This window comes from Diceros bicornis, chromosome 18, assembly GCF_020826845.1.
Source record: "Diceros bicornis minor isolate mBicDic1 chromosome 18, mDicBic1.mat.cur, whole genome shotgun sequence".
Classification (NCBI taxonomy): Eukaryota; Metazoa; Chordata; class Mammalia; order Perissodactyla; family Rhinocerotidae; genus Diceros; species Diceros bicornis.
The window spans coordinates 35,949,749-35,977,711 of record NC_080757.1 but is presented as its reverse complement, the minus strand read 5'-3'; the positions used below and the strand labels follow the sequence as shown (position 1 = coordinate 35,977,711).

General features: G+C 55.5%; 2 protein-coding genes across 3 annotated transcripts; one reads left to right on the top strand and one right to left on the bottom strand.

Annotated features, from left to right (window-relative positions):
- Positions 1 to 1,699: 1,699 nt before the first annotated feature.
- XYLT2 (xylosyltransferase 2) lies at positions 1,700 to 16,334 on the top strand. 2 transcript variants are annotated; one of them, XM_058560690.1, is made up of 11 exons: positions 1,700 to 1,858; positions 8,932 to 9,424; positions 9,683 to 9,858; positions 10,167 to 10,369; positions 10,838 to 10,918; positions 11,115 to 11,331; positions 11,420 to 11,596; positions 11,857 to 12,119; positions 12,407 to 12,602; positions 13,269 to 13,602; positions 15,149 to 16,334. In XM_058560690.1, exons 1-11 carry the CDS (start codon positions 1,724 to 1,726, stop codon positions 15,469 to 15,471), a joined length of 2,598 nt encoding a protein of 865 aa, XP_058416673.1. In that variant the 5' UTR covers positions 1,700 to 1,723; the 3' UTR covers positions 15,472 to 16,334. The 2 variants fall into 2 exon arrangements, with proteins under 2 accessions (XP_058416673.1, XP_058416674.1); XM_058560691.1 differs by lacking the exon at positions 1,700 to 1,858 and adding an exon at positions 2,458 to 2,587.
- Positions 16,335 to 22,363: 6,029 nt separating this feature from the next.
- MRPL27 (mitochondrial ribosomal protein L27) lies at positions 22,364 to 27,937 on the bottom strand. Its single transcript, XM_058560718.1, has 4 exons — positions 27,872 to 27,937; positions 25,358 to 25,489; positions 24,889 to 24,956; positions 22,364 to 22,779 (listed from the first exon to the last, which is right to left on the bottom strand). Exons 1-4 carry the CDS (start codon positions 27,909 to 27,911, stop codon positions 22,573 to 22,575), a joined length of 447 nt encoding a protein of 148 aa, XP_058416701.1. The 5' UTR covers positions 27,912 to 27,937; the 3' UTR covers positions 22,364 to 22,572.
- Positions 27,938 to 27,963: the final 26 nt, after the last annotated feature.

Genomic DNA, 27,963 nt, shown 5'->3' with positions numbered 1-27,963 from the left:
AAGTAGCCAAGCTGTTGTCTGAAACATTGTTTACAATTCTCCCATTTAACTAGGGCTGAAGAATGGAATGATCGCGAATACCGAACGGGCGGGAGATGATTAAAGGTGGTTTTATGTAAGTGCCATCAAATACCTGGATCTCCTGTACTCATCCCAGCTTAGAATTCCCTCACCAAGCCCCTCTCCCAGCAACTTCCAAATCCCTTTATCATTGCCTTCAAATTTTTTCTTTTTTTCACCATTTCTTTTTCCAGACCCCTCTGTAGTGGTTTTTGCTTTGTGTGTGTGTGTGTAAGAGGAAGATTAGCCCTGAGCTAACATCCGTTGCCAGTCCTCCTCTTCTTGCTGAGGAAGATTGGCCCTGGGCTAACATCCCAGCCGGTCTCCCTCTACGTTATATGGGACGCTGCCACAGCATGGCTTGACAAGTGGTGCGTTGGTCCACGCCCGGGATCCGAACCTGTGAACCCTGGGCTGCAGAAGCGGAGCTCGTGAACTTAACCACTTCTGTAGTGGTTTTTAAGGTCTCCATTTTAAATCTTCAGTCTTGGTTCTGTTCCATTCTGGTGCTCGGCACTCCCCGGCGGGGCATGCACCTTGCTTTGGTGGGGACTGCTTTCTCTCTTCTCCCCTTTCTCTCTCCGTGGACCTGTCGGCTTCAGGGGAAAGCTACAGGTGTCTATGCGGAGCTTGAACATGCCACGCTCTGAAAAAATGTTAGGGTCAGCTGGTTAAATAGGAAGTTGGGCTTCTCCTGCTCTTTCTTTCCCAACATTTTATTGAGCATTGCTGGGTGTCCAATGCCGGCCGCAGGATTCAAAGGTGAATAAGGCATGATCCCAGAGAAATCACGCCCAGATACGTCCTCGACTGTACAGTGCTGGGGAAGCACTTGGGGAGGATGCCATTGATGGGGGGAACAGCACATGCCAAGGTCTAGTGGTTTCCAAGTGTGTTCCCAGATTAGCCACACAGCATCACCTGGGAACTTGTTGAAAATTCTAATTCTCAAGCCCATTCCCCACCTACCAAAGCAGAAACTCCGGGCGTCGGGCCCAGCAATCTGTTTTATCAAGTCTTCCAGGTGATTCTCACACAGCCTAGAGTCTGAGAACCGCAGCTCTAGCAGAGGCGTGAGGATGCTTAGGATGAGAGAGACAGGGGAGAAGAAAGAGGCTTTGTGAAGGGCCTCGGATGCCAGTCAAGGGGGTTAGACTTCGCCCCATAAGTGCGGCCTTCAGGGTCGCAAAAAAAAGCAGCGGCCTGTGGCACTTACGCACTCGCTCCCAACTGGGCGTTTCTGGGAGCTCTAGCATTCTCTGCGCGCCCTGGAGCGGAGAGTTTATCCGCGCGGGGCTGAGTTCTTCCCCCCCCCCCCCCCCCCCGCGACACCAGGCAGCCAGCAAGAGAGAGGTCGGGCCCCGGTACCCTGGGTTTGCCGTCCAAGAAGAGGTGAGCACACACTCGACATGGATCACGGAGGGAGACAAGGAATGCGCGGCGTGGGTACCCGATCCCACGCCCTCCGCGGCCGAGGCAGGCGGCTCTGCGGGCCCCAGTCTCCGCCCCTGGCCCGCGGGGCGCGGCGATTCGGGCCCGCGGGCCCCGCCCCGGCGCGCGCCCGGCCCGCCTCCCGAGGGGCAGGCAGCAAGGCTCGCGCCCGTGCGCGCGCCCGCGGCCGGGTTGCAGGGCTGGGCGCGCGCCCCGCGTCCCGGGCAGGAAGATGGTGGCGAGCGCGCGAGTGCAGAAGCTGGTGCGGCGGTACAAGCTGGCGATCGCCACGGCGCTGGCCATCCTGCTGCTGCAAGGCCTAGTGGTGTGGAGCTTCAGCGGCCTGGAGGAGGACGAGCCGGGCGAGGTGCTCCGACTGCGGGGCTGGCAGGAGGGCAGGCCGGGCGCGGGGGCGCGCGGGGTCCTGGCGGGGCTGCGGGCGGCCCCGGCCGGGGAAGTGGGGCACTGGCCGCGTGCGTGCCAGGCGCGGGCGGCTGCCTGGAGTGCAGCATCGGACGCCTGGCGCCCCCTTCCCAGGCGGGCCCGGGGCACTGCGCGTCGGGGCGGTGCGCGACCCGGAGGCCCGGGCCGCGGGCGGACAGGGGACTGGGGTGGGAGGGGCGGGTCTTGGTGGCGTGGTCTCCCGCCCCAGGAGCAATGAAGGTCAGGCGTAGGGAGCGGGGCCGGGAGGCGGAGCTGGGTCCGAGCCTGCTCCGAGGTGGGGAGCCCCAGGCCAAACTTTCTGAAGTTGGGAGGGGGCGGGGGTGTGCGCGCCGTGGGCGGAGCAGGGGGGCAGAGGGACCCCGGGCATCCGCGCCCAGCGGCGCCTGACGGGCAGTGGCTAGTGGGGAAGTGGAGCCCGGGGGTGGAACTCAGTCTGGCAACTGAGGGAAAAGGGAGCGACCCCGGGCAACTGAGGGAAAAGGGAGCGACCCCGGGCAACTGAGGGAAAAGGGAGCGACCCCGGGCAACTGAGGGAAAAGGGAGCGACCCCGAGGGAGAGACGTGGAGTGTCCCCGATGCATGGCTTTCTCAGCCAGGGGTCTGAAGAACCTGCGTGGGTCTTCAGGAGAGGATGGCAGGGCAAGGTGAGCTGGTGAGTTGGCCTCAAGACATTATGGAATTGGGGAGGGGGCCCCTCTGGCTCTAAGGGAATGAGGACAGCAGCAGCTGGTTTAGCAGAGCCCCAGGCCCTGGAGCAGGGACAAAGCCGTTCTGCTCAGTCCCCAAGTCCCTGCCCCGAGGGTCTCACTTACTCTTGGCTGGTGTGATTTTAGCTGGAGGCCCAGATATGTCCTCCTCAGTCTGGTCAGGAAGGGTCCAGTGAGGTCTGGGGCCATCCTGAAAGGTCTGGGCAGATAGGCCAAACCCTGGCCCCAAGCTGTGGGTCAGAAGGCGGGGCTTCCCTGCCCCCAGCGCCACCCCCTTGGTTCTAGTGCCCCTAGGGCTCTGAGTCAGATGCTCTGCTGGCCATGTCCTCTTGGGTTCTCCACCTGGCAGGGTGAAGGCCAAGGGAGCCCCAGTGCCCACTTCCCCTTCCTGCATCTGGGCAGTCTGGAAAGCCTGGTGTGGATGGAGACTGGGAGAAGAGCTGCCCTTGCCTTTTTTGGGAGAGCCAAGAGGCTGGGATGGTGAGGGGAGCTGGAACAGAGTCACATGAGACCATAACTCCAAAAGGAAGGGGCCGTGGGGGAGGCTGGCTCTGTGACATCCAAAGGGAGTGAGCTTGTTCTGTGTGGACCAATAAGTAGGAGAAAGAGGAAGAGTGTGTTTCGGGCTCAGTGTAAGAAGAGTCTTTGGGCAGATGAGACATTCTAAGATGGAATGGCTGCCCAGGCAGTTAGGGAGCCTTCTGACCCTGGAGTATGTGACAGAGGCCGGTGACCACTCTGGGGAGAGGCATGGCACGGCATCTGAGGCTTCTCAGAAACAAATGGCCCTGAACAGCATGGCTCCATGAGTCTTTGTTTGGGCTGCGAGATTGTCCAGGCCTCAAGGTCCCTGCTGCCCTGCCCACAGGCTGGGGTGGAGAACTGGGGCAGTAGAGTGGCTGGAAGCCCGTCTCCCCACCTCCTCCTCCAGCTTCCTAGCAGAAGCTGATAGGGGAATCCCTGGACTGGAATGGAAAACGATCCTTGATGACCTAAAGGTTGTGCTATCCAAACAGCCTTCGGTGCTTGGCCCCCCTCAGCAGCCACCTCACCAGACCTCGGGGTTGCCAGGCAGCATAACATAGTGCTTACGAAGGTGGGCACTGAGGTGGGACCACCCCACTTCACCGACCTATGTCCTATTCTAGCACTGCTACTAAGTAGCCGTGTGGCCACTGGCAAATTACCTAACCTCTGTCCATGTTCTCATCAGTATCACCCCACAAGACGGGGATAATAGCACCTCTTTCATTGGGTGATTGTAAATATTAAATGAAAATGATGCCTCTGAAGTATTTGCAGGAGTTCCTGGCATATCCTAAGCTGTCAGTAAATGACTCTTCTTCTTATCTCAGCACTGCACACTGAGAATAGGGATTCATTCATTCATTCACTCCTTCATTCAACAAATATTTCTTAAGTCCTACTTTGTACCAGGCACTGTGATAGTACTGGGAATACAGAAATAAACAAAATAGACAAGGTCTCAGCCCTGGTGAGCAAACAGTCTGCGGGGAGAGACTGACAGTGAAAAGGAAATTCAGTAGAATAACAAGGGGGCTGGTTTAGAGCAGGTGGTCGGGGAAGGCTTCTGCAGGAAGTGGCATGTGAGCTGAAGGAGCCAGTCAGCCTGGGGAAGTGGGGGCAGAGTTTGGGCAAAAGACCCTGAGGAGAATGGGCTTAGCTGGGGCCCTTTGAGGAATGGAAACGAGGGTATGGTGGTACTCTGGAAGAAGGTTCAAGACCTAGTCCAGGGCACATCCTAGAGACCACAGTAAGGGGCTGGGGTTTTATTCTGAGTGCAGTGGGAGAGCACCAAAGGGGCTGAAGCAGCGATGGGATCAGATATGCATTTAAGACGCACACTCTCTCTGTTTATGGAAGGGCTAGAGTGGAGACCAGGGGTGACTATTAACATCCAAAGAGCCACTTTATGCTTTTCAAAGCTTTCACAAACATTGTCTCACCACTTACTTTAAACACAGTCTGAGAAGTCTGAAGGTGGTAGGGTGTGGGGTGAGCGTTTCTCTGTTCACTGTCTCCGTGGCTCAGAGACGGATTCCGAGGAGGGGCTGTGGAGCCTGGAAGTGGCAGAGGACTTTGAATGCCCCCTCAGTGGGGAGGAGGCGGCCTCGGAGGCCAGAATGCATCCATGACAGAGGTCAGAGGGCCAGAAGGAGGGGACGCTGACCTCAAGGACCACAGAGGGCAGCTCCACTAGGGCCACAATATGGGCCTCTGCCGCTGACCAGATGAACATGCCTGCAAGGGGGCAGAGGTGGGGGTTGGTTGCCCACCAGGGGACCTCCCTCCCATTCTTCACTGCTGCCTCCTGGTCCCCCAGCCTCCTCTGAGATTGTCCTTCTTGGGGTCCGCCAGCTCCCTGCTGCCGTGCATGGCACCACGATGCCCATCTCCTCCCACATGCTGTCCCCCACCGTAGCCAGCCTGGCCCTGCGCCCCATGCCCTGCCCTCCGGACTAGCCTCCTGGCTCGCTGATACTGGCTTCCACCCTGAGAGCCCACAGCTCCTCTGCCATCTCTACCCACCTAAGCTTGAGAATGTCTTTCTCTCCCCACGGTGTGGCCGGATCAGACGTCACCGGGTTGATGTACACTGAGCTCAGTGGGGCTGCCCAGTCCAGGGTGCCCTCCCCAATGTGGATACAGAATGGGGTCTGCTGCTTCCTCCCCACCTTGCCCTCCCTCTCGCAGGTATCTCTTCTCAGATGGAGATAGATGCCCTCATCTCTCATTGCGCACTTCTCAAGAGATTAGAGGGCTGTGCCAGGCACAGAGGGCATGGTGCTAGGGTGTAGGGGTAGGGCTCTGGCCCTAAGGTGACTGTCAGCCTGACACGTGAAGTGCCTGCTATGCTCTTGACAGGGGAGGGGAGGAAGGTCCTAGCGAGAGGAGGGGCGGGGAAAACTCAACCCAAGAGAGTCCAAAGTGTCTGAGGGCCTTGGGCCCTCTCCTGACTTCACATTTGACTATTTCCTCCTCCACTTCCAGTAATAATAATAAAGATGGCAGCATTGAATGCTGAGCCTGTGCCAAGAGCTTTACATTCATTCATTCAACAAATATTTATTGAGCATCTCCCATTGCCAGACATTCTTCTGGGCTCTTGAAATCCATCAGTGAACAAAACGACAAAAAGCCTTGTCCCCATGGAGCTTACATCCTTGAAGGGGAGAGACACAGAATAACACGATATAATAAATACATTAGAGGATGAGTGAAGGCAGTAAGTGCCATGGGGAAAATAAAGCAGAGGATGCAGGAGAGCTGGAGCTTTAAGTACAGTGGTCAGCGTGGCCTTACTGAGAAGATACCATCTGAGGAAAGAATTGAAGGAGGCAAGGAATGAGCTGTGGGGACATCTGGGGGAGAGCATTCCAGGCACAGGGGACAGCGAGTGCCAGGTGGGATTGGAGGATGCTGAGAAGGCCATTGTGGCTGGAAAAGCATGAGCATGAGAAGAGGTTGGTAGGAGATGAGGTCAGAGAGGGGCAGGGTGGCAGGAGGGGGCAGCTAGACACAGCTCACACAGCCTTTGTAGGCCCCTGTAAGGTCTTTGGGCTTTTATCCTCAGAGGGGAAGCCACGGGTGGTTTCAAGCAGAGGGCTGGTGAGATGGACCTTGTTTTCACAGGAACACTGGCTCTCTGATGAGAACCAACTATAGGGGCAGGGACCCCAGGTGGTGGGGGGGTGGGCAGTGATGGAGGCAATGAGAGGTGACCAGATTCTGGATGTATTTCGAAGGATTTACCGGTGATGGCTGTGAGGGAAACAGGAGTCAAAGATGACTCCCAAAAGTTTTTGGCCTGAGCAACTTGAAGGAGGAGTCATTGTTAACTGAGATGGGGAAGACTGAAGCAGGGGCCAGCTGGGGAGGAAGATCAGGAGTCGCTTTTGGACTTGTGGGTTTGAGAGTTCTATCAGCCTCCCAAGGGAGATGTCAAGGAGGCTGGCAGTTCAACACCTGAAGGTTCCAGGGAGCAATTCGGGCCAGAGAGAGAAATCTGGGAGTGGATGGAGTTTAAAGACTCAATGAGGTCTCCTGGGAAGCAAGGGCAAGGAAAGATCCCAGGGTAGCCTTGGGAGATAAGGAAGGGTCAGCCAAGAAGACTGACAAGGAGTGGCCACGGAGGCAGGGGAAACACCAGGAGGGCGTCCTGGAAGCCAAGTGAGGAGGGTGCTTCAAGAAGAGGCTGTAGGGCCGGCCCCGTGGCTTAGCGGTTGAGTGCGCGCGCTCCGCTGCTGGCGGCCCAGGTTCGGATCCTGGGCGCGCACCAAGGCACCACTTCTCTGGCCATGCTGGGGCCGCGTCCCACATACAGCAACTAGAACGATGTGCGGCTGTGACATACAACTATCTACTGGGGCTTTGGGGGAAAAAATTAAAAGAATAAAAATAAATAAATAAAAAAAAAACAAAAGAAGAGGCTGTGGTCCAGCAAGTCAAGCTGCTGACAGGCCAGGCCAGAAAAGGACGTGCCCTTGAGCGGTGGAGAGGAGGCCCGTGGAGTGGGTCCACAGAGAACGGCCGGAGGAATGGGGACGGCCAGTGGAGACAGCTCTTTCAGCTGCTTTATCTCAAGCTCTCTCATTTGACACTGACACTTCCCTCCTATATTTTACAGCTGAGGGAACACACTCAGAGAAGGTAGGTAACTGCGGAGGAGTGGCAGAGCCCTGGTGACTCCAGAGTCGTCACATGATGCCTCTTGCTCCTCCGTCCCTTCCACGTCTCACCCACCAGACACCAAGCAGACGCCCCTATGTGCACTGGGGAGATGGGGCTGACATGACAGGCTCTCCCCAAGGAGCTCAGTCTGCTAGAGGAACGTCCCACTCAGGGCAAAGGGGCTGGCTTGCGACAAGGGGACTTGGAGCTGGATCTTGAAGCATAGATAGGATTTGATCAGGAGTGGGGGGGTGGGGTTAAGACAGGGGGACGGGGTTGGGGGGCGTGCTGGCCCCATGGCGCAGCAGTTAAGTGCACGCGCTCTGCTGCTGGCAGCCTGGGTTCAGATCCCAAGCGCGCACCGATGCCCTGCTTGTCAAGCCATGCTGTGGCGGCGTCCCATGTAAAGTGGAGGAAGATAGACACGGATGTTAGCCCAGGGCCAGTCTTCCTCAGCGAAAAAAAAAAGAAGAGGATTGGCATGGATGTTAGCGCAGGGCTGATGCTCCTCACAAAAAAAAAAAAAAAAAAAAGACAGAGGGACAGGGAAGGCTGGGGATACACGCTTTCAAGTGTGACCGGGCCATCTAGGGAAGCGCCTGGGTTGCGAAGAGGCAGCAGGACCCAGGAAGCAGGGTGTGGCAGCCGTGGAGGCACACCGCTCAGATTTCCCTTCGAGAGAGAACCTGTCGGGAGAAGTAGTTAGTTGCCAGCCTCCAGCTGCAGGTGCCTTCAGGCTCTGCTTCAGCCTTCCAGCCACAGCCAGGCACCTCCTGGGCAGCCCCCAGCCAGTGACTCAGTGTGGCGGTGGTACAAGGGCTGGCATCCGCAGACTTGTCTTTGCACTGGTTTCCCATTAGCTGGCCAAGGCTCTCTCCGAGCTGAGCTGTAGACTGACGCTCTTCATTCCTGCCCCACCTTGCACAGGTGTCAGGCTGGCTTGGTGGTCTAAAGGCTTTCTCTCTGATTCCTGTTCCTGCTCCCCCATCGTCCCTAGGAGTTACCCCCAATGAATCTCTTGCTCTCTATCTTGGTCTCTGCTTCCCAGAGAACCCAGCCAGTCATGGGGTCTCAGATTTCACCTGTGTCCTCCACACCAGGCAAGACCCCTTCACTCTGTTGTGGCCTCAGCACTCCCACGTGGAAATGCTGTCATCAGCAGAATGCTTTCTTTTGAAGAACACGGCCTCTTCCCGGCCAGGCCCGGTGGGTTGTGCTGGGTCGACACTCTTGTGTCATTTGCAGGGTCTCTGCACCCTTCGCTTGTGATATATGTGGACATTCATTTTCATATCTGCTGGAAAAGAAAGTAGTCTCTGAATCCAAAGCACAAGAGACTCAGTGCCCTGTGACCTGTGCCCTGTGATCTGTGAGATAGTGGGGATGTGGGTGTGACGGTGCCATGGAGGGAAGCGACGCTTCCTTGGCCGCTGGTCAGGGAGGCTCCCAGTGGAAGTGCTATGTGTGCAGAGTCCTCAGGTGAACAGAACTTCTCTAGGTAAAGAGTGCCAGGGGCCTCTAGGCCTGATGCCAGCAGGGAGCTAAAGGAGCTGGAGAGTGACTGCCCCAGTGACCTGTGTCTGTCTGTCTTTTACAGAAGGGAAGGCAGAGGAAGCCACGGCCGCTGGACCCCGGCGAGGGCTCCAAGGACACAGATAGTTCAGCCGGGCGGCGGGGCAGTGCAGGCAGAAGGCACGGGCGCTGGCGGGGCCGTGCTGAGAGCCCAGGTGTACCTGTGGCCAAGGTGGTACGGGCAGTAACCAGCCGGCAGAGAGCCAGCCGGCGGGTCCCGCCCGCCCCACCCCCAGAGGCCCCAGGCCGCCAGAACCTGAGTGGGGCAGCGGCCGGGGAGGCGCTGGTTGGGGTGGCTGGCTTCCCACCACATGGAGACACAGGGAGTGTGGAGGGCGCCCCCCAGCCTACTGACAATGGCTTCACCCCCAAATGCGAGATTGTGGGCAAGGACGCGCTGTCTGCACTGGCCCGGGCCAGCTCCAAGCAGTGCCAGCAGGAGATCGCCAACGTGGTGTGCCTGCACCAGGCTGGGAACCTCATGCCCAAGGCTGTGCCCCGGCACTGCCAGCTGGCTGGTAAGAGACAGGCATGGGCGGAGAGGTGGCAGCCCCAGAAGGTGGCATGGCAGGGATCCTCACCCCCATCTCAGAGGAAGAAAGCTCAGAAAGGCCCACCTCCCTGCCCAAGTTGGTGATAAGTGCATGAAGTGGCAGAGGCAGAGCTGGGACCCAGGAGCGTCGGGTTCTTTCTTTGGAAGGCAGGCAGCCCCCCCTTCCCATCTCACTCCCACGCTGGGGAGGGGCCTCACTGATGCCCCTGTTCTCTACTCTCAGGGAAGATGAGTCCTGGCATCCAGTGGGATGAGGTCCGGGCCCAGCAGCCAGTGGATGGCCCTCCAGTACGAATCGCCTACATGCTGGTGGTTCATGGCCGTGCCATCCGCCAGCTGAAGCGTCTCCTCAAGGCTGTGTACCATGAGAAGCACTTCTTCTATATCCACGTGGACAAGGTACTTGGAGGTGGTGGTGGTGAGGAGACCAGGGGAATCTGAGTGGGCAGAGCAGAGATCCAGAAGGTTGCAGACAGACAGGGTCTCTGATCTGCTCCGGTGGCCCAGAGATGGGGAAATAGGCCTAGAATGGGGGAGTGGCCAGCACAAGGTGACACAGCCAGTTAGGAGCTGGAGCCTTGCCTTGTGCCCTCTCCATTCCGTGTCACTTGTACTCTGTCCCAGGGTTGGGGTAGAGTGGGGAGCTTGTAGTGCTGGGGGTCCACCTGCGGCTGCTGAGTATCCCCCTCCTCGCCCCCGCCTCGCAGCGCTCCAACTACCTGCACCGCGAAGTGGTGGAGCTGGCCCGGCAGTATGATAATGTGCGGGTGACGCCCTGGCGCATGGTCACCATCTGGGGCGGGGCCAGCCTGCTGAGGATGTATCTCCGGAGCATGCAGGACCTGCTGGAGGTGCCCGGCTGGACCTGGGACTTCTTCATCAACCTCAGTGCCACCGACTACCCAACCAGGTGTGGGGTGGTACTCTGAACCCTCCAGATGGGAGGGGGCCATCTGGGCACTCGGGGTTGGAGGGTCCTGATGGATTCCTAGCCCCCCCTACGCCTCATTCTGGGATCCGCATAGCCCAGATATGGTCCCTTGGCCCCAGCCATGTTTTAGGGGAGGGGTTGGTGAAAGATGATATGAGGACTGAGAGTGGCAAGAGGTGGGGAGGAGGAGGAGCCAGAGGTCTGTACCTGGGGGTGCTAGGTCAGACAACAAGGGGTGGAGGAAGGATGAGGTGGTCTTCCTCAGGGGCCTCAGGTGCCCACCACCCCAGAGCATCAACCAGGGGTAGGGTATGTGGCCAGGACAGCTCTCAGTGAGAAAGGAAGGGACCAAGGTGTGAAGGTAAAGAGTGCTAGAGGGAGTCTGCGCTGGGCCAGTGACTGAGCAACCCCCCTCACCACTCTGCCCACACACCATTCCCTCTCCAGGACCAATGAGGAGCTGGTGGCTTTCCTGTCCAAGAACCGGGACAAGAACTTCCTCAAGTCGCATGGCCGGGACAACTCCAGGTGAGGGGGTGGGGATGGGCCTTGGCCCTGGGGTCTCATCACATCCTCTCCCACACAGGGGGCTTGGTGGCCCTAGCCCAGGGTTACAAAGCCTCCAAACCAATCACAGATTGAGGAGTGCTGGTTCCTAGGCGGATGAGAGAGCCTGGACCCCACCTTGCACAATCCTCAGCCGTGGCCGGTCTGCCACCCACAGGTTCATCAAGAAACAAGGCCTGGACCGGCTCTTCCACGAGTGCGACTCGCACATGTGGCGCCTGGGAGAGCGGCAGATCCCGGCAGGCATCGTGGTGGATGGCGGCTCTGACTGGTTCGTGCTGACGCGCAGCTTTGTGGAGTATGTGGTGTACACAGACGACCCGCTCGTGGCCCAGCTACGCCAGTTCTACACGTACACACTGCTGCCAGCCGAGGTGGGTGAGCCGGGCCTGCACTGTGACCAGGGAGGGCACGTGATGGTGTGCCCATGGCTCACCCTCTACCCTGCCCTGCCACCCACAGTCCTTCTTCCACACGGTGCTGGAGAACAGCCCGGCCTGTGAGAGCCTCGTGGACAACAACCTGCGGGTCACCAACTGGAACCGCAAGCTGGGCTGCAAGTGCCAGTACAAGCACATTGTGGACTGGTGCGGCTGCTCCCCCAATGACTTCAAGCCGCAGGACTTCCTACGGCTGCAGGTGCATCCCCATGACCCCTTGCTAGGGCCGCACCCCAACTTTTCACTGTCAGCTTTCCAGAGTCAGAAAGGATTCAGGGTGGGCTAGTCAGAGAACCTGAAGAGCCTTCCCCTAGAGCAGCCCTCGGGGCTCTGGGCCTACAGTGGCAGCAGGAAAAGCCGGGGAGGCTGATCTCTAGGCAGTGCTGGGAGGGTCCCCCTCCCCTGCCGTGCTCTCTGGGACCTCCAGACCCCTTCACCCTCCCTGCCTCACCCCTCCAGCAAGTCTCCAGACCCACCTTCTTCGCCCGGAAGTTTGAGTCGACCGTGAACCAGGAGGTACTGGAAATCCTGGACTTCCACCTGTACGGCAACTACCCCCCTGGCATGCCAGCCCTCAAGGCCTACTGGGAGAACACCTACGACGTGGCCGATGGCCCCAGTGGGCTCAGTGATGTCATGCTCACTGCTTACACCGCCTTTGCCCGCCTCAGCCTACGCCATGCCGCCACTGCTGCACCCCCACTGGCCACCCCACTGTGCAGGTGAGACCTCCTTCTAACATATTGCAGGCCCTCAGGGTGTGGTGCCCTATGGGGAGGCCAGTCAGAAAGAGATGGCCCCTGCCCCCAGGGAGCCCCCAGTCTGAGGCAGGGAAAAATGGAAATAAAACAAAGACGGCAGAAGCCAGGCACACAGGTGCTGTGGGTGTGAGATTTGGGGCAAAGGAAGTGCCTGGGGATGGGAGACCCCAGAGCCTCCTCCCTGGGACTCCAGGCTAAGTCAGGTGTGCTGATGGCATCTCCCTTTCTCCCTGCTGGAACCTTCTTAGGTTTGAGCCCAGGGGCTTGCCGTCCAGTGTGCACCTGTATTTCTATGACGACCATTTCCAGGGCTACCTGGTGACGCAGGCGGTGCAGCCCTCAGCCCAGGGGCCGGCAGAGACGCTTGAGATGTGGCTGATGCCCCAGGGGTCGCTGAAGCTGTTGGGGCGCAGTGACCAGGCCAGCCGGCTCCAGAGTTTGGAGGTGGGACAGGTCCTCCCCTTGCTTTCTCCTGACCCCCAGCAAGACTCAGGGTAGTGGGGAGAGAAGGACAGACACCAAGGGAAGGGCAAGGCCTGGGTTAGGCCTTTCAGGACTGGGTTCATGGGCTCTTCTTTCCAGTGATGGTAGCCTTGGCGATGCCCTGTGCACATGCCTGTGTCACCCCCACATGCGCGCATTGAGGAGCGCCTCCCACTTGGGGTGCACGGAGGACGTGCAGTGTGCGGGCAGGGGACTGTAGTTCCACTACAACACAAGCCAGTCTTCTGAACTACAGGGATTTTCTTCTAGAGGGACTTAGACATTCCATTCAGGCCATAGGTTAGGCTTTTGAGTGTCTCCTTGGTCTCTTTTTCAGAGGCCTTGCCTTCATGTGGGGATAGTCTCTGCACGGGGCTTCAAACCTTATCTCTGCCTTACTCTCCCCACCACTGCAGAGCAAGTCAGAACGGGAGCCTACAAGGAATCTCAGAGCTGGGAGAGATATTAAAGAAATCCTAGTCTGAGCCCTACATTTTGTAGGTGGGGAAATGGAGGCCCAGAGGGAGACGGTAACTGGCCCGAGGTCACAGTGAGTTACAGTCAGCATCAGAGTAGGGAGAAGGACATTTCCCCCAGGCTCCTGCCCAGCTGCCTCCCTCCCTACAGGTTGGCACCGACTGGGACCCCAAGGAGCGTCTTTTCCGGAACTTTGGGGGGTTGCTGGGGCCGCTGGACGAGCCTGTGGCCATGCAGCGCTGGGCCCGGGGCCCCAACCTCACAGCCACCGTGGTGTGGATCGACCCCACCTATGTGGTGGCTACGTCTTATGACATCACGGTAGACGCGGAGACTGAGGTCACGCAGTACAAGCCCCCACTGAGCCGGCCCCTGCGGCCAGGGGCCTGGACTGTTAGACTGCTTCGGTTCTGGGAACCCCTGGGTGAGACCCGCTTCCTCGTGCTGCCCTTGACCTTCAACCGCAAACTACCTCTCAGGAAAGGTAAGGATCTAGTTCCCAAATGATGCCCAGAAGCCAAACAGAATTGGATTCGCCAGGCAGGTGACCCTGAGAAGCTGACCGTCAGAGCTGACCCCATCCCTAGAGTAGGGAAAGGGGAAGGTTGGGGCCTTGATCATGTGTCCCTTAGCATCCAGGGCCCTGCACTGGTATGGCAGAAAGAGAAGCTCTGGAGTCAGGTGGAACATAGCTCTGACACTTTAATTGGGCTTTTATCCTTGGCAAATTATTTGGCCTTCCTGAGCCTCAGTCTTACGACATGTAAAGTAGGAGTAATACAACTACTGGAGACCTCCCGGGTGCATGGTACACAAATACACTCAAACTAGCTCAAGTCAAAAAGGGGAAATTATTGGAAGAATGCAGGGCTCTCCCCTGGAACCCAGGAAATGTCTCAGGTCTCACTGGGAACCAGAGGTACTGTCTCTCTCTCTCTGGGGCCATCTTGTCCCTCGTCCTGTCCTCTCTCTGTGTGTCAGCCTCAGGCTCTGGCTTCTCGATACGTGATACATGGCCTCTCAGTGCAACAGAGACTGACCAGGGCCTCTTGGTTCCCAAGGTCCACATTTTGGGGACAGCAAATCTGATTGGCTGTCCTAGTCCATTGTGTGGCAGGTGGGCAGGGTCACATGGCCCTCCACCCACTTGGCTGAGGCTAAGGGAGCAGGCTCTGAACACAAGCATAGGCCGCAGGTTCCCACACGGGGGGCCTAATACAGATAACTACCCCCAAGGAGATATTAGGGGTGAGTATGTGGGTAAAAGTGGCTGGTATGCAGTAGGTGCTCAATAGGTAGGTAGATGTTTCCTTCCTCCAGCCACATCCTGTCACAGAGAAGGTAGGTGAGAACAGGGGTAACCCAGAGGAGGATGGGGTACTGGGGGTGGGGCATGGCAGATCCAGAGCAGGAAGCCACACTCGTGCTCTCCTAGGACTGTCTGATGAAGGGGAAGGGGAAGAATGGAGGCAAGCTTTACAGCAGGCGGGTATTGGAGCTGAGCCTGGAATGAGCTGGATTTTTATAGACAGAGAAGGGCATTCTAAGCTGAGGGGAGACTAAGTTGGCAGGTGTCTGGTGCATGAGGGAACAGAGGGTAGAGGGGAATATGATGCAGTGGGGTGGCGGGAAGGAAGGCTGGTGAAGCAAGCAGGCCCCCACAGCTGGAGGGCCTAAGTACTCGGCTTCTGATGGCTCTGGGAGGCACTGGGGATGGTTGAGAGGGGCATAGGTGACACAAACCACACCATTATCGGAAAGTTACGTTATTTTCTAAAGTGCCTTGAACCTACTGTTTTACTTAATCCTCATATTGGGATCTCAGGGATTACTGTCTTGATTTTATAAAACTAAGTTTTCCAGGCACAAAAAGTTCCATGGATTAGCCCAAGGTCACAGGTCACTCAGCAAGATGTGACTCAGTGGTAGAGTTGGGACAGGAACTGGGGTGCTCAGACCTGACTCCCAGGATCTGGTCTTCATGAAATCAGTTGGGCAGGGCATGCTCACTGCCTGCTCTGCACCCCCAGATGATGCCAGCTGGCTGCACGCTGGGCCACCCCACAACGAGTACATGGAGCAGAGTTTCCAGGGCCTAAGTGGCATCTTGAACTTGCCTCCGCCAGAGCCCGCAGAGGAGGCCGCCCGGCGGCACACGGAGCTCACAGGCCCTGCACTCGAGGCCTGGACAGATGGGGAACTGAGCAACTTCTGGTCTGTGGCTGGACTGTGTGCCATGGGCCCCTCCGCCTGCCCCTCCCTGGAGCTCTGCAGACTGACCAGCTGGAGCTCTCTGTTCCCTGACCCCAAATCAGAGCTGGGGCCTGTCAAAGCAAACGGGCGACTCAGGTAGCAGGGCCCCAGCCAGCAGCTCCGGAAGACCGGGGGATTTGCACCTTACTGAAACAGAGGGGTGTCCACCCCCACAGGCAAGAACCAGAGGCCCAGGCAGCACACCCATGTCAGCCATCAAGAACCCGCATAGACGGCAGGAAGGTGGGCGCAATATCTACTCCTGCTGATGGCTCTGCTGGGGACCAGAAGTTGGCGGGAACATGGGGAGAAGGGCTCCAGCTTCCACACCCCGTTCTTGCTCACCTTCCCCTCTAAGTTTTGGGTTTTTTTTAAAGGAAAATAGGTGGTGGGGGGAAGAACTGGAAACAAAAGATGTGCAATAGGGCTCAGAGGAGCCCCAGGAAGTGGCCATGGCTCTGGGGAGCAGGGGCCTGTCGAGCCCATCTGCTGTTGCCCTGGAGGAGGCTGGGTCTGCCTCACTCTTCAGGGCCTCATCCCCCAGCCTGGGCCTGTGGTGCTCACGGCTGAGGTTCTGCAGGGGTGCAAGTGCCGTGCCAGGCTCTGAGGCCTGGAGAACAGGTGATTTGGGGGAGCACTGCAGAGCTGGACTCTAGCGGGACAGCCTCTCCTCTTGTAGCCAGGGGACCGCAGAGCGGGTGGGGCTGGCTCTAGGGCTTTCCAGCATACCCTGCCCCTGGATGGGAAAGTCACCAGGACTTACTGAGACCAATGCAGGGTCTCCCAGGTAACCAGAACTGCGAGCAGGGCCTGGGCTCCCGCCCTAGAGGAGCTAGCCCTCATGAGCAGCGTGGGAAGAAGACTCTGTCAGGGCTCTCAGAAGCACCTGGAGCAGCGTTGTGCCTGAAGCTCAGTGTGAAGTCTGAAATATGCAACAGAAGAAATATATCTCTATCTCTCTAAGCTAAGCCTCTGTGTTTTTCCTCCTGGATGTCAGGGAGCCATCACTGTTGGGCCTTCTCCTAAAAGTCTTGGCTGGTATTTTGGCAGCTGGTGGAGCTGGTAGAGCTTTGGAGAAGGTGGAGGTCTCATTCCCCCAGAGTGAGAACAGTTTAGAATCCATCCAAGAGCCAGAAGGGATGCAAGAACCCATCTAATCCAGCTCCCTCTTCTTCTGAGGGGTAAACAGGCCCAGAGAGGCTCAGAGACCACCTCATTGCCACCTAGTAGGCCAGCGGGAGAGCCAGCTGAGTTCTTGAGAGACCCGATCCAACCACGGCCTGGTGGTTACCTTTGGTGCTTGTCCCTTTAGAGGCAGGAGCAGTGGTGGCTTGGGTCCCTGGCCACTGCCCTAGGACCTGGGAGGGCCATGGTAAAAAGGTTTGTCCAGGCTCCCTCCTTTCCTCAAGCCCTTTCTCCCTCCAACTCTCCTGCCATTGTCAGCAAGGGCTCAGTATCACCTCACACTTTGCTTAATGTGGGAGGGAAAAGGTTTCTCAGACCTTTAAAATCACCCCCATCAGCCAGTCACGCTGGCCTGATCAGCTGAGCTTGGGGGACAAAGGGCTCAGTTCCTGCCCAGGCTGCCACATGTCAAGTTTTCCGAGTTGCCAGGAGGGGGCACCCTTGACCACCAATAACAGCATTGGGGTCTTTGTTTAGCCACTGTGCTTACCTGGAGTGCAGTATCTCATTTAATCCCCACAGCCCTTTGAGGCACTTTTATTATCTTCATTTAGCCCATCAGAGAACTGTGAACTGATGAGCCCAAAGCTATTAGGTGGTGGCAGCAGGCTTCAGATGGAAGCAGGCGGTCTCCAGGCCACTCTGTCACTCCATTCTCCTGCTCTCCTACGGGCAGATAACCAGGAAGGAGCTAACAGCAAGAACTCCAAGGAAGAACAGTGTTTGGGTTCAGGGACTAAGATGACTGTTTATTCTGGCTCCTATTTTAGTAAACATCTAAAGCTCCACTGTGGGTCACTAGAATTTTTTTTTTTACATCAACTCCTAGGTCAATAAAAAGAAAAATTAATAACTGGGTTCAGCATATTAGGCACAGGCAGTAAATATCAGAACATGTAGACTCTGCTGGCTAAGGACTCACCGACCAGCCTGCAGGTTTAATCCGGGCTGTGGTTATGCTATTGTTAGGTTAGCATGACAGTTTTCAAAGTCCTGTTTTTTGAAGCTAGGCGGGATATGCACTCTGTCTCAGCCCCTGCCACTCCCACCCTATCACCCCAGGTCCTAGTTACTCATTACTGTCACCTGCTGCGAACATTCTGAGTTTGCACTTCCAGCCCAGTGCATGTGATCCTGAGGATTCTGAGGTAATTGGTCTGAGGTAGCAACCCAACAATGGTGTGAGTTCAAAGCTCCCCTAGGCGATTCTGATTTGCAGGCTGGCAGGAGAACTACCAAGTCCAGCCCCACTCCCACTGCTCTGGTGGGCTGTCTTGGCCCCATAAGTTAGAAGCATTGCAGGACTGGGACCAGGCTCCACAACTCCTGACAGGTCCGTAGGGCAGGCCTGGCGGCGGGGGCCCTCTGCTGCCGTCCTCTCCGCTGTCCAGGTCCCTGAGGCAAGTGTGAGTGCGCTTCTCTGCCCACGGTATATCCTACCCTCGTCTTTCTGTAGGGTAGCTCAGCCTGGAGGCTTGGGCTTTTTGAGCCTTCTTTGAAATCCTCCTCTGGCTGGGCCCCTGGGGTCGAGATCAGAATTTGGCCAGACGGGACGTGGGGCGGGGGTGCAGGCCAGTTGGGGCATGCTGGGCACCCGGAGCTGCACACTAATTCCTTTGGAGGGAGGGGGAGAACTTGGGCAGAGAGGCTTTTGTACTTTGTGGCCCACATGTGCCCGGCTTCCAGGGCAACCATGGACACCTCCAGTCCCTTAGAGGTGACAAGACCAGAAGACAGCCAATTGGCATCCAGGGCCCAGTTACCTGGGCCAGTGGGAAGTGGAGGGGGGCACAGTTGGGCTGGGAGGGGATCTGGGAGAGAGAAGTGCAGAGATCTTGGCCAGCTGGCGCGCCCCTGGCTGTCTCTCAGGCTTAGCAGAAGCAGAGCCTGCTCTCCTGAAGGTTATAGAGGGAACTTCATGGCTGCCAGGTCTGCAGAGGGGATTGCCATTTAGGGGACACTAGGTCACGGCATGGGATTGACCATAACAAGCAGGGGCAGAAGCAAAGAACCTCGAGAGCTGCTCACAGATATCCTGGCTCTGAATGAAGTTGTTCCTCTGGGCCAGGGTTCCTGGGTTGGGGGGTGACCAGGCATGGGGAGAGAGCCAGTCCTGTGGCCCTGCTGGCTGTCCTCAAGGTCGCTCAAGGCTGATGCCTTTTCTTGGCACCCCTCTGCCACTGCTCCTCCGCATGCAGAGATCACCATGGACAACAGCCTCCTAGCCATAGTTGTGGCCACTGGTAAGTCCCTACTGCTGTCCGAGTCTCAGGGTTGGGGCAGATGCGCCCTTGGCCCCTCACCATAGTCCGGAAGCCCAGCCTCCTCATCTATAGGGTCATCTAGAGAAGCCACTTGGGAAGAATGCTGTGTATGGTCAGCGTGTGATCCTGAGGTCCCTTCTCTGCCAGTTCCACGATGCCACAGTCCAGGACAGCAGGAGGGGCTGGACACAGGAGTCTGAGTTCAGACTCTAGAGCCCTCCCCTGCCTCCTCAGATCCAGTGTGTCTAAGGGTGTCTGCCCTGACAAAAGTTCCCGCCCCTCCCTAAGTGTGTCCCTCTGTAATCTCCCTTACACACATTGCTCCTTCCCTGGGCTGAAGGAGACAGGATAAAGCTACTCTGCTCTTCTGCACAAATCTCTGCCACAGGGAGTTGATGCAGCAGCAAAAAGGGAGCTGCGTGCACCTCAGTTTCCCTTGCATGTCAAGCTGACACTAGACCCAGCCAGGTCATTCTTCCCCGACTTCTGGAGCAGAATTCCAACCTGGGGAGGTGAGACGGGCCTGTGCATGCCGGATCCAGGCTGCACCCGACTGTGCCTCTGGGGGGAGGGTAGTTTCATCCCTGGTGTTCATCATGGCCATCCTGCTGCTGCTGCTCTACCAGCGTAAGCCCCAGGGCTGCCAGGTCCCCTGCTCCTGCCACTTCTTCCGGAGCCCCAGCCAAAACGTAAGCACCCCTACCCAACAACCCTTCCCTTCATGCCCCCTACCCTAATCCCAACAAAAGGGCACCTGCTCTCTGGCCAAGGAGAAGCAACTGTTCAGTATGGAAGAGGTCTTTGTAACCTATGATAGACTGCCTCTTCCAGCCTGGGGCCCCTCAGGGCCAGGGCAGCAGCGTGGAAAGAGTTAATAACATCCTGGCCAGCCTCCTCCCTGGCCATTGTTAAACAGAACCCAGTGCTGGGAGCTGCTGATGAAGACAGTGGGACAACGGTCTTTTCCCAGCTCTCCAAGCAACTGGAGGCCCACCCTCTCCCTAGCTCCAACGGGAAAGCCCAGAGCCCTGACTTCTCAAGGTGGGGGTGGGTGCTGTCAGTCCTCTCCCCAGGGATGGGGCACCATATGGGATCCTGGGTACAGAAAGCAAAACAAATCTTCTGACTTGCAGCCTCCCCAGGCTCTGATGCCCCCAGCTCTGGGCACCAGACAGAGGATGGAGAGGTGGGACAGGAAGAGGAAGTATTCTCTGACTCTCCCCACAAAGGTCATCAGAGCTAGCTGCAAGATCGTGAGAGAAGGAGCTAGTGGCCAGTAAGGAGTGGAATCTCTACACCCGAGTGCATTTCAGAAATGATGGTCTGAGCTTTGTGCCTTGAACTTGGTGGAGAGAACTAAAGGGATGGGGAGAGGGACACAGGGACAGAAAGGGTTTGGGCTCTGCTCTCTTGCTCACTGACCCTAAATCCTGAGCTTCACTTTAAGTTGTCCCTCATAACCCCCAGGACTGCCCCCTCCCCACTTCAGCACCATGGGACGTCCCACCGAGGTCCAGCCAGAAAGGTGCCGAGAGTCCCAGGGGATGCAGGTGAGGGAGGACCCTTGGGGTTGCCACTTGGGAATGGGGGAAGAGGTGTGTGCTAGGGGCCTGAAGCCAGGCCAGGGGCCTAGTGAAGCTAAGGGAAGGATGGGATGAGGCCTAGAGAGACTTGTTGGAGAGGAGGAGGGCATGTGGTACCCTGATCTTGGGCTCACCCTGGAGAAGAGGGTGCAGATGGAAGCTGGAGAAGGGTCATGCATGCCTACCTGGCTCCCTTGGCTTTTCTTGGTCACATGGCTATCCCCAGGGGGCCGAGGTATTCTGTGTGGGGCTGCCCAGCAGTTACCGGCCGCCCCTGTGGCAGCTGGCTCGCCTGCCCAGCTATGAGAGTGTTCGAAAGAAGGACCGGCAGCAGCAGACTCACCAGCTGACTGCACAGCGCTTCGGGCTCTGGGCCTGCAGAGGTGAATGTTCAGCCCTCCCAGCCTTGGATGCCCCGGAGAATTGAGCTTTCTTCCTATTACTCTGTTATACACAATGCCCAATTAGAGCCCCTCGGGCCAGGACAAGGAAAGAGCCACTGATGGAGAGCCCCAGGATTTGGCTGGAGGCCCCACTTCACCTCTTTGGGTAGAAGGAAGGATGGCAGACATCAGCCCAAGGAGTCACCCTGTGACTCAGGATGGGCTCCTGCAGAAGGGTTTCCATGGAGCCAACAGCTCTAGGACTCAACTTGTTTCCAGGAAGGACTGTGACTGGGGGAGAGGAGACACAGAAAGCAGCACTCCAAAGAAAGGGCGGGTGTGTATGGGGGCGGTGTAAGGGAAAGGTTAATGCTTTTGCTCTCCTGCCCCTCCAGCTGCCACCGAGCTATGAAGAAGCCTTAAGGTCACTGCCAGCACCACGACTCAACCATGGCTCTGCTCACCCACCCCAGGAGGCAGCCACCTGCCCTGCTCCGGGAAACCCCACTGTGTAGGGAGGGAGCAAGCTCCTCCATTCTGCCCCTTCCCACTTCTCCGGGGAACTGGCAAGGACAGTGCTGAGCCTATGAAGATGCCCCCACAAATCTCCCCCAGCTGGGCCTTGGTACATGAGACCTCATGAGAAGGAAGCCAAAGTGAACCTCAACAAACCCCGGATCACCTTTGCCAAGGATCTGCAGTTGGGAAATCTGGGGTCATGCCCTGAGAACACAGTGACAAGTTCAAGGCAGACCTCCAGAACTGGGAAGTTTCTCTGCCCTCAGTCTCTGGAGCTCCTGCCTTCAGGGCAGAGAGTCCTTGGAAGGAAGCCACTAGACTCTACAAGTGGGGGGCTACAGCCAACATTGCCTACCTCCAACAGCCAGGACGACCATCCACCCTAGCTGAGACTCCCTTCCTGGCCCTTCCACGCAAAGCCAAGCCTCTAAAGGTCTTAGGCTGGGTTGACAATGTAGGCCTGCCCCTAGTCCTCTCGAGGCCCAGACTGAGTATTCCTGAAGCCAGATTCTTTGCTACTGTTTATGGTTTGAGATAAACCAAGAACCAGAAAAGAATAAGCTTGGTGTGTCTCTCTCTGGGTGAGAGGGAAGAAGCCTATTTGTCACCCTCACCCATTCTGCCTTGTCATTGACAAAAAGACCTTGGTATTCCAGGGAAGATGGGGCCTCTCTGCCCTGGAACTGCAGAGGCAGGGAAGGGTCTGCCATGCGGCCATTTCTGGGGCTGCCGCCCCAGCTCCCTCTGAATGTGGCTCTGGAGAGGAACATGACCATGTTGCTTTCTCTGTTGGCCCTTCCCACCCACTCCTCCCAGGGCCCTGAGTTCTGTGGGATCCAGAAGGGGAAGTGGCATTGAGCACAAGCTCTCCTCTTCCTTCCCCTCTGGGGGATGGTGCTAAAGCAATCCCCTCCACAAAACAAAGTCCCCTCTTCTTATTTCTTTGCTCTGGGAGGCCTCTCTCCTGCTTCAAGGTTCCCCCTTGGTGTGCACTAGAGATGGATAAGGACCAAATCAGTAAGCAGCTCCATCCAGGTTTGTCCCCAAATAGCACAGACTCATGACTCCAGCTAACTTTATTTTTGGCCCAGGTCAGGTCTTGCAAAGGGTTTCCCAGCCAGTCACTTCACAGAGTCTCTTGCAGTCACCATCAAGCAGACGTCTTCCTCGGGAGGCCTTGTCGTTACCCCAACCCTTGACTTCAGCTGGTACCACCCTCTCCTGTCAGCTGGGTTCCAGTCTCTGTCCAATGGCCTCAACCAGGAGCTCAAAGCATAGCTACCAGTTTGAAGGTGCCCTCAGGCTTGGCAGGAACCACGTGAACAAAAGTCTTGTAGAGCACAGCGCCCTTGGGCAGCCTGGTAACCAGATCCACAGCCTCTGAGTTGCTGGGACTAGGCACGTAGACTTCCTTAGTGAAGCGGACTACCCCCTCCTCCAGGGCATACAGGCACTTCCTCTTCCCCAGCCCCACCTGCAACACACAGACCTGGTTAGCTGGATAGACAGCCAGGGGATCCATCCCAGGGCTTCAGGACAGACTTCACACAAGAATTCAGGCCGTGAGGCCAAAGGGGAGGGTTCAGAAAGCTCTATCTCAGGTACCCTTTCCCATTGCTTGGCACTTCCTTGCCTTCTACTTCTTTAGTGACTCCATGACAGAGGAGGGAAAAGAAAACTCCAACAGCCTATCCTGGTGGTTGCTCAGTCCCTGAGGGCTGATACCTGGACCCACGTCTGTGCAGCTGGCCAGAAGCCATACCAGATAGAGCCCCAAACCAGGCCCAGGAAAATGCCCCTAATCACTGCCCCTGGGAGCTTGCTTCACTTAGACTTAAAAAACACCGGACTGGGCCGGCCCGGTGGTGCAGCAGTTAAGTGCGCGTGCTCTGCTTCGGCGGCCTGGGGTTCACAGGTTCGGATCCAGGGCGCACACCGACACACCGCTTGTCAAGCCATGCTGTGGCGGCGTCCCATATAAAGTAGAGGAAGATGGGCACAGATGTTAGCCCAGGGCCAATCTTCCTCAGCAAAAAGAGGAGGATTGGCATAGGGTGTTAGCTCAGGGTTGATCTTCCACACACACACACACACACAAAAAAAACCACACACTGGAGTTGTCATATTAAACAGTAGTTTGATATACATTTTCATCTATATCGTGATCTATAAAGTTTAGGCTCTATGGAAAGTATTGACTAAAGCTATATGGATAGTGCACATACTAATAAAACAAGAATGATATCAGCCAACAATGATGCAGTGCTCACTGTGTGCCAACTCTGTTCCAAGCTCTGTTATATACATTAACTCATTCAATTCTCACCTTGTGAAGCAAGCACTATTTCTAACTCTGTTTTTCGGACGAAAAATATGAGCAAAGAGATTAAACTATGTGTTGGATATACAGTTTTTTAACTGTATATATTTTATCTTTTTTCTTTTAGAACTTGAGATTGGATGTGTGGCGATTTTTACCCAGGCAGTCCAGCATTCTTCAGTATTTCTCTGATTAAAAGAATGGGTTCTGGAGCCAGGACGCCTGGTTCAAATCCTAGCACTACTACCTACTACTGTGTGATCCAGGCAAGTTGCTTTACTTCACTGTGTCTCAGTTCTTTCATCTATAAAATGGGGATAAATATTAACTACTTTAAAGGGTCACCTGAAGGATTAAATGAGTTAACAATCATAAGGAGCTTAGAACACTGCCTCGCTCAAAACATGTTAGCTTTTATTACTGCTGACATTATTATTTTAGCAAATCCAAAGAGTTAACAGCCACACATCCAATGTCTCAAGTTCTAAAAGATAAAGCTACTACAAATACAATCAATTCACATACAAATTAGCATTTCTGAAATAATTATAGGTTACCATTAGCCTTTTCGTACCTACTAAAACTGCCAAAAAAAGAGGCAGGGGGATGCATTACAAAGGAAACTAAACTAATATTTAAAATAATGTGAAGAGTATAGTACAGATATGTCTTAACAAAGAACTTTCCTACCTCAAAAAGTAATCCCAATTTGCTGAAACTGAAATCCCTGCCTGGTACGGACCTAATTTCTAGCACACTGAATTCTATTTCACTAAATTCAAACTATCTTTCAGCCATCTAATAACAACTTTATGCAAAGAAGGAATTATTAGAAATAAGGAAAAATGAATAAATTGAAATTAGTTTCCCAAGATTCAAAAAATATCTTAAATCACCAGGCATCTCCTCCAAGAACCAGGGATTAGAAAGGAGACCCAAGAGAACCAGGCTAATGCTATACTAGGGCAAAACATAGCGACTGGGAGTCAGGCAGACCTGGGTTCAAATCCCAGCTCTGTCCCTTGGGCCCCTCACTCTCTAAGTCTCTGGCACCTTACCTGTAAAACGCAGATGATACCTACTACCTCACAGGGATGGGCTAAGGATGAAATGAGATAATGTAGGCCCAGGAATCAGCATGATGCTTGGCATTTGATAAGCACCCAATAAATGCAACTGTTATTATTACTACTGCTGTGCTTAGGAGCGTGGAGAGGTGGTCCTAGAAAAGAAAAAAGGGGGGAGGGCCACAGAGCAACTCACGTGGGCGCCTGGGTGCCAACGGAAGTGGCGCTGAGTCGCAAGGATGTTACCAGCATGAACATAGTGACCTAGAAGAGAAGTACACAAGTGTACTCACTCTGGGTCCCAGTGATGGGGCAGCGCAACAAACTGCTAAGAAAACATGACAGCCCAAATGCTGCACACCAACCTCTAAGGCTGCCCCTGGATAAAACCAACTTCCAGATGGTCCAACACAAGCAGCCCCCTGTCTGCCACACAGCAGCCTCCTCTCTCCAGTTACATGGCCAAGGTTCCTATCTATCTACTCTACCTCAGGGCCCCACCCCGCATCAGGTCTTTCTGCCTCTCTAACCTGGAGCCAAATGCTCTCGTGAGCTAAAGGAGAGTGACGGTGGGGCACCTGCATGGTCTTCCCACTCTTCAAAGGAATGCCAGGGGCAGCAGGGTAGGGTGCAGCTGGGAAATAGAAACCAAGGCACACCCTCACCCTCCATTTTCTTGATGCCAAAGCGTCTGCCTGGTGACTTTCCACCGAGGTTTTTGGAGCTGCCACCTGTCTTCTTGGATGCATATCTGACGGCAAGAGCTTCAGCCTGAGGGGGGCTCAGCATGGCTGTAACTGCAGAGAGAACAGAAATGTTGTTCAGACAGAGAGGCTCCCAATCAGACTCTCTTTCTCTGCGTCAATGGGCCATTTGCTAAGCTGAGAGATGGCAGCGGGCAGTGGCAGGGGAGGTGAGGAAAATATGTGAGCAGAAATGCCACTTGACTGTGTTGGCGAGGGACAAGTCATTCCTTGTATTTTCCAGGGTGTAAGCACTGCATGAGACTGTGTGTGTGTGGCCAGGGGAGAAGGGGGCAGTGAAATATAAATGGGAAAAAAAAAAAGTAAACACCACGTGTCCTGCATCCTGACACATTCAGTCCTGTTGTGAGACAAACAGAAACAGAAGCCAGCAAGAGGACACCACAGAGCTGCCTGTTTCCGCCTCACTCACCACATGCCCTCAAGGCTCCATGCAATGTGGAGGGGCCAGCCCACAGGACCCAGCAACAGGACACCCAGAGAGGCTCCTACTTTGGCCCCATGCACCACTTTCTTACCCACCCACCCATCCACTGCACACCAGATACTTGTAAACAAAAAGGGCAGCATCTCTGAGGGTGGCTCCCACAGGCTCCTGGCCATCTCAGAAGGCTGGACTCTTTTTTCGGCAAGCCCATCAAGCATAGGTCCGACCAAGAAGACTGACACCGTGCCCTTGTTAATCTGACCTCTCCATACTCATTCCAAAGTGCTCAACGGCAGTTATTCTAAAAAGGAAAGTGAACTAAAATTCATACTAACCAAGATGGAAACCACTTGCTATATGACAAGTGCAGGGCTGGCAGTGCTTGCCTTCAGGTATCCAGACACAGCCATGGTTAATCAGGGCCATGCCAGGGTATTTAGAGAAGCCTTGTGGGTCTCTAGAGCCTGTAAGCTTAGAGTTCCTGAAGCCTAGGTTTCTGAAGTTTTAATGAGAACAGAGACTAGCTGGGGCAAAGGACCAGCGATAAAGACTTAGAGACAACATGTTAAATGCCCAGCACCAGGATCTACCTACCTTTACTTTTTTTTTTTTATTTTTTTATTTTTTTTGTGAGGAAGATCAGCCCTGAGCTAACATCCATGCTAAACCTCCTCTTTTTGCTGAGGAAGACCGGCTCTGAGCTAACATCTATTGCCAATCCTCCTTTTTTTTTTGCCCCCAAAACCCCAGTAGATAGTTGTACGTCATAGGTGCACATCCTTCTAGTTGCTGTATGTGGGATGCAGCCTCAGCATGGCCGGAGAAGCGGTGCATCAGTGCGTGCCCGGGATCCGAACCCGGGCCGCCAGTAGCAGAGCGCACGCTCTTAACCACTAAGCCACGGGGCCGGCCCTACCTACCTTTAAACACCTCTTTATTCATTCATTCACTCACTTATCAAGCTCAGGAACTGGGCTCTTGCTTTACCTATATCATCTCAGTCACAAATCTTTGCTCTCCACCCTACTCCCCATCCTCCTCCTCCAAGTAAATGATGTCACCACCTAAGCAGTTGCAGATTCCTTTCCTATGCTCACCTCACATATCCAGCTAACCAGCAAGCTCTGTGGATTCTACCTCCAAAACAGATCTCAGATCCATCCATTTCCCTGCAAGTTCACTGACACTACTAACATCTCGGCTAAATCATCTCTCATCCGGGCTACTATTACAGCTTCCCATCCGGTTTCCTCATTTCCACTCCTATCCCCTCTTAAATTCACGTAAGAGCAATGGTTTAATTCTCAAAATGTAAAATTCGGTCAAGTCACTCTCTTGCCCTCACTCTCTTCCAGGGCTAGGCTCCTGTCATCCTTTAGGTCTTAACTTACATGTTACCTTCTCAGAGGGCTTCCCTGACCACCCAACCCAAAGAAAGACACATACACACATTTTTACTTTCACAGCACTTGTCACAATTTACAACCATTTTATTTATGTGCTCATTTATTGGTTCATCCACTAGAAAGAACCGTCCAGGGGATAGAGACTACGTCTTCATCTTCTCTGAGATCCCCAACACCTACCACAGTGTTTGGCACAAAGAGCTCAATCCGTTGAACGATCGGATTCACTTTTTGAGCTCCAATGTGCCAATGTTAGTACCCCATTTTTATAGATGAAGGGATCCAAACAAACTCAGAGAGAGGAAGCAGAGTGCCCATGTCACCAACTGCCAAGAAAGCTGTACTTGCATGCCAGGCAGGGGAGGAACACGTGCTCCTCGAACCACCACCACCCACACGGCTCGGCGCCCTAGATGTGTCACATGATCAGAGACAGCCACCCCTCAAACCTCGCGGGCCCCACACACTCCCCCGTCCGCACCCAGGGTCCTCCGGAGGAACCGGCCTCCACCCCGCGGCTCCCTGCAAGGTGTCCACTCCGCCTCCAGCCCTCGCCCCGCAATGACCACGGCGTCCCGTTACCAGCTGTTCTCGTCCTCAGCGCCAGCACCGCCAACGCCATGTTTGCCGTACACTCGCTTCCGGTCTCAGAAATCTACTTCCGCTACCGGGCG

Bases quoted from the DNA above. Each gene is read 5' to 3' on its own strand.
- XYLT2 (XM_058560690.1), top strand. From the start codon at position 1,724: ATGGTGGCGAGCGCGCGAGTGCAGAAGCTGGTGCGGCGGTACAAGCTG. The intron at 1,859-8,931 runs GTGCTCCGACTG...TGTCTTTTACAG, and splicing joins AGGAGGACGAGCCGGGCGAG to AAGGGAAGGCAGAGGAAGCC. The intron at 10,370-10,837 runs GTGTGGGGTGGT...TTCCCTCTCCAG, and splicing joins GCCACCGACTACCCAACCAG to GACCAATGAGGAGCTGGTGG.
- MRPL27 (XM_058560718.1), bottom strand. From the start codon at position 27,911: ATGGCGTTGGCGGTGCTGGCGCTGAGGACGAGAACAGCTG. The intron at 25,490-27,871 runs GTAACGGGACGC...TTCTCTCTGCAG, and splicing joins GCTGAGGACGAGAACAGCTG to TTACAGCCATGCTGAGCCCC. The intron at 24,957-25,357 runs GTGAGGGTGTGC...CTTCTCTTCTAG, and splicing joins TGGCATCAAGAAAATGGAGG to GTCACTATGTTCATGCTGGT.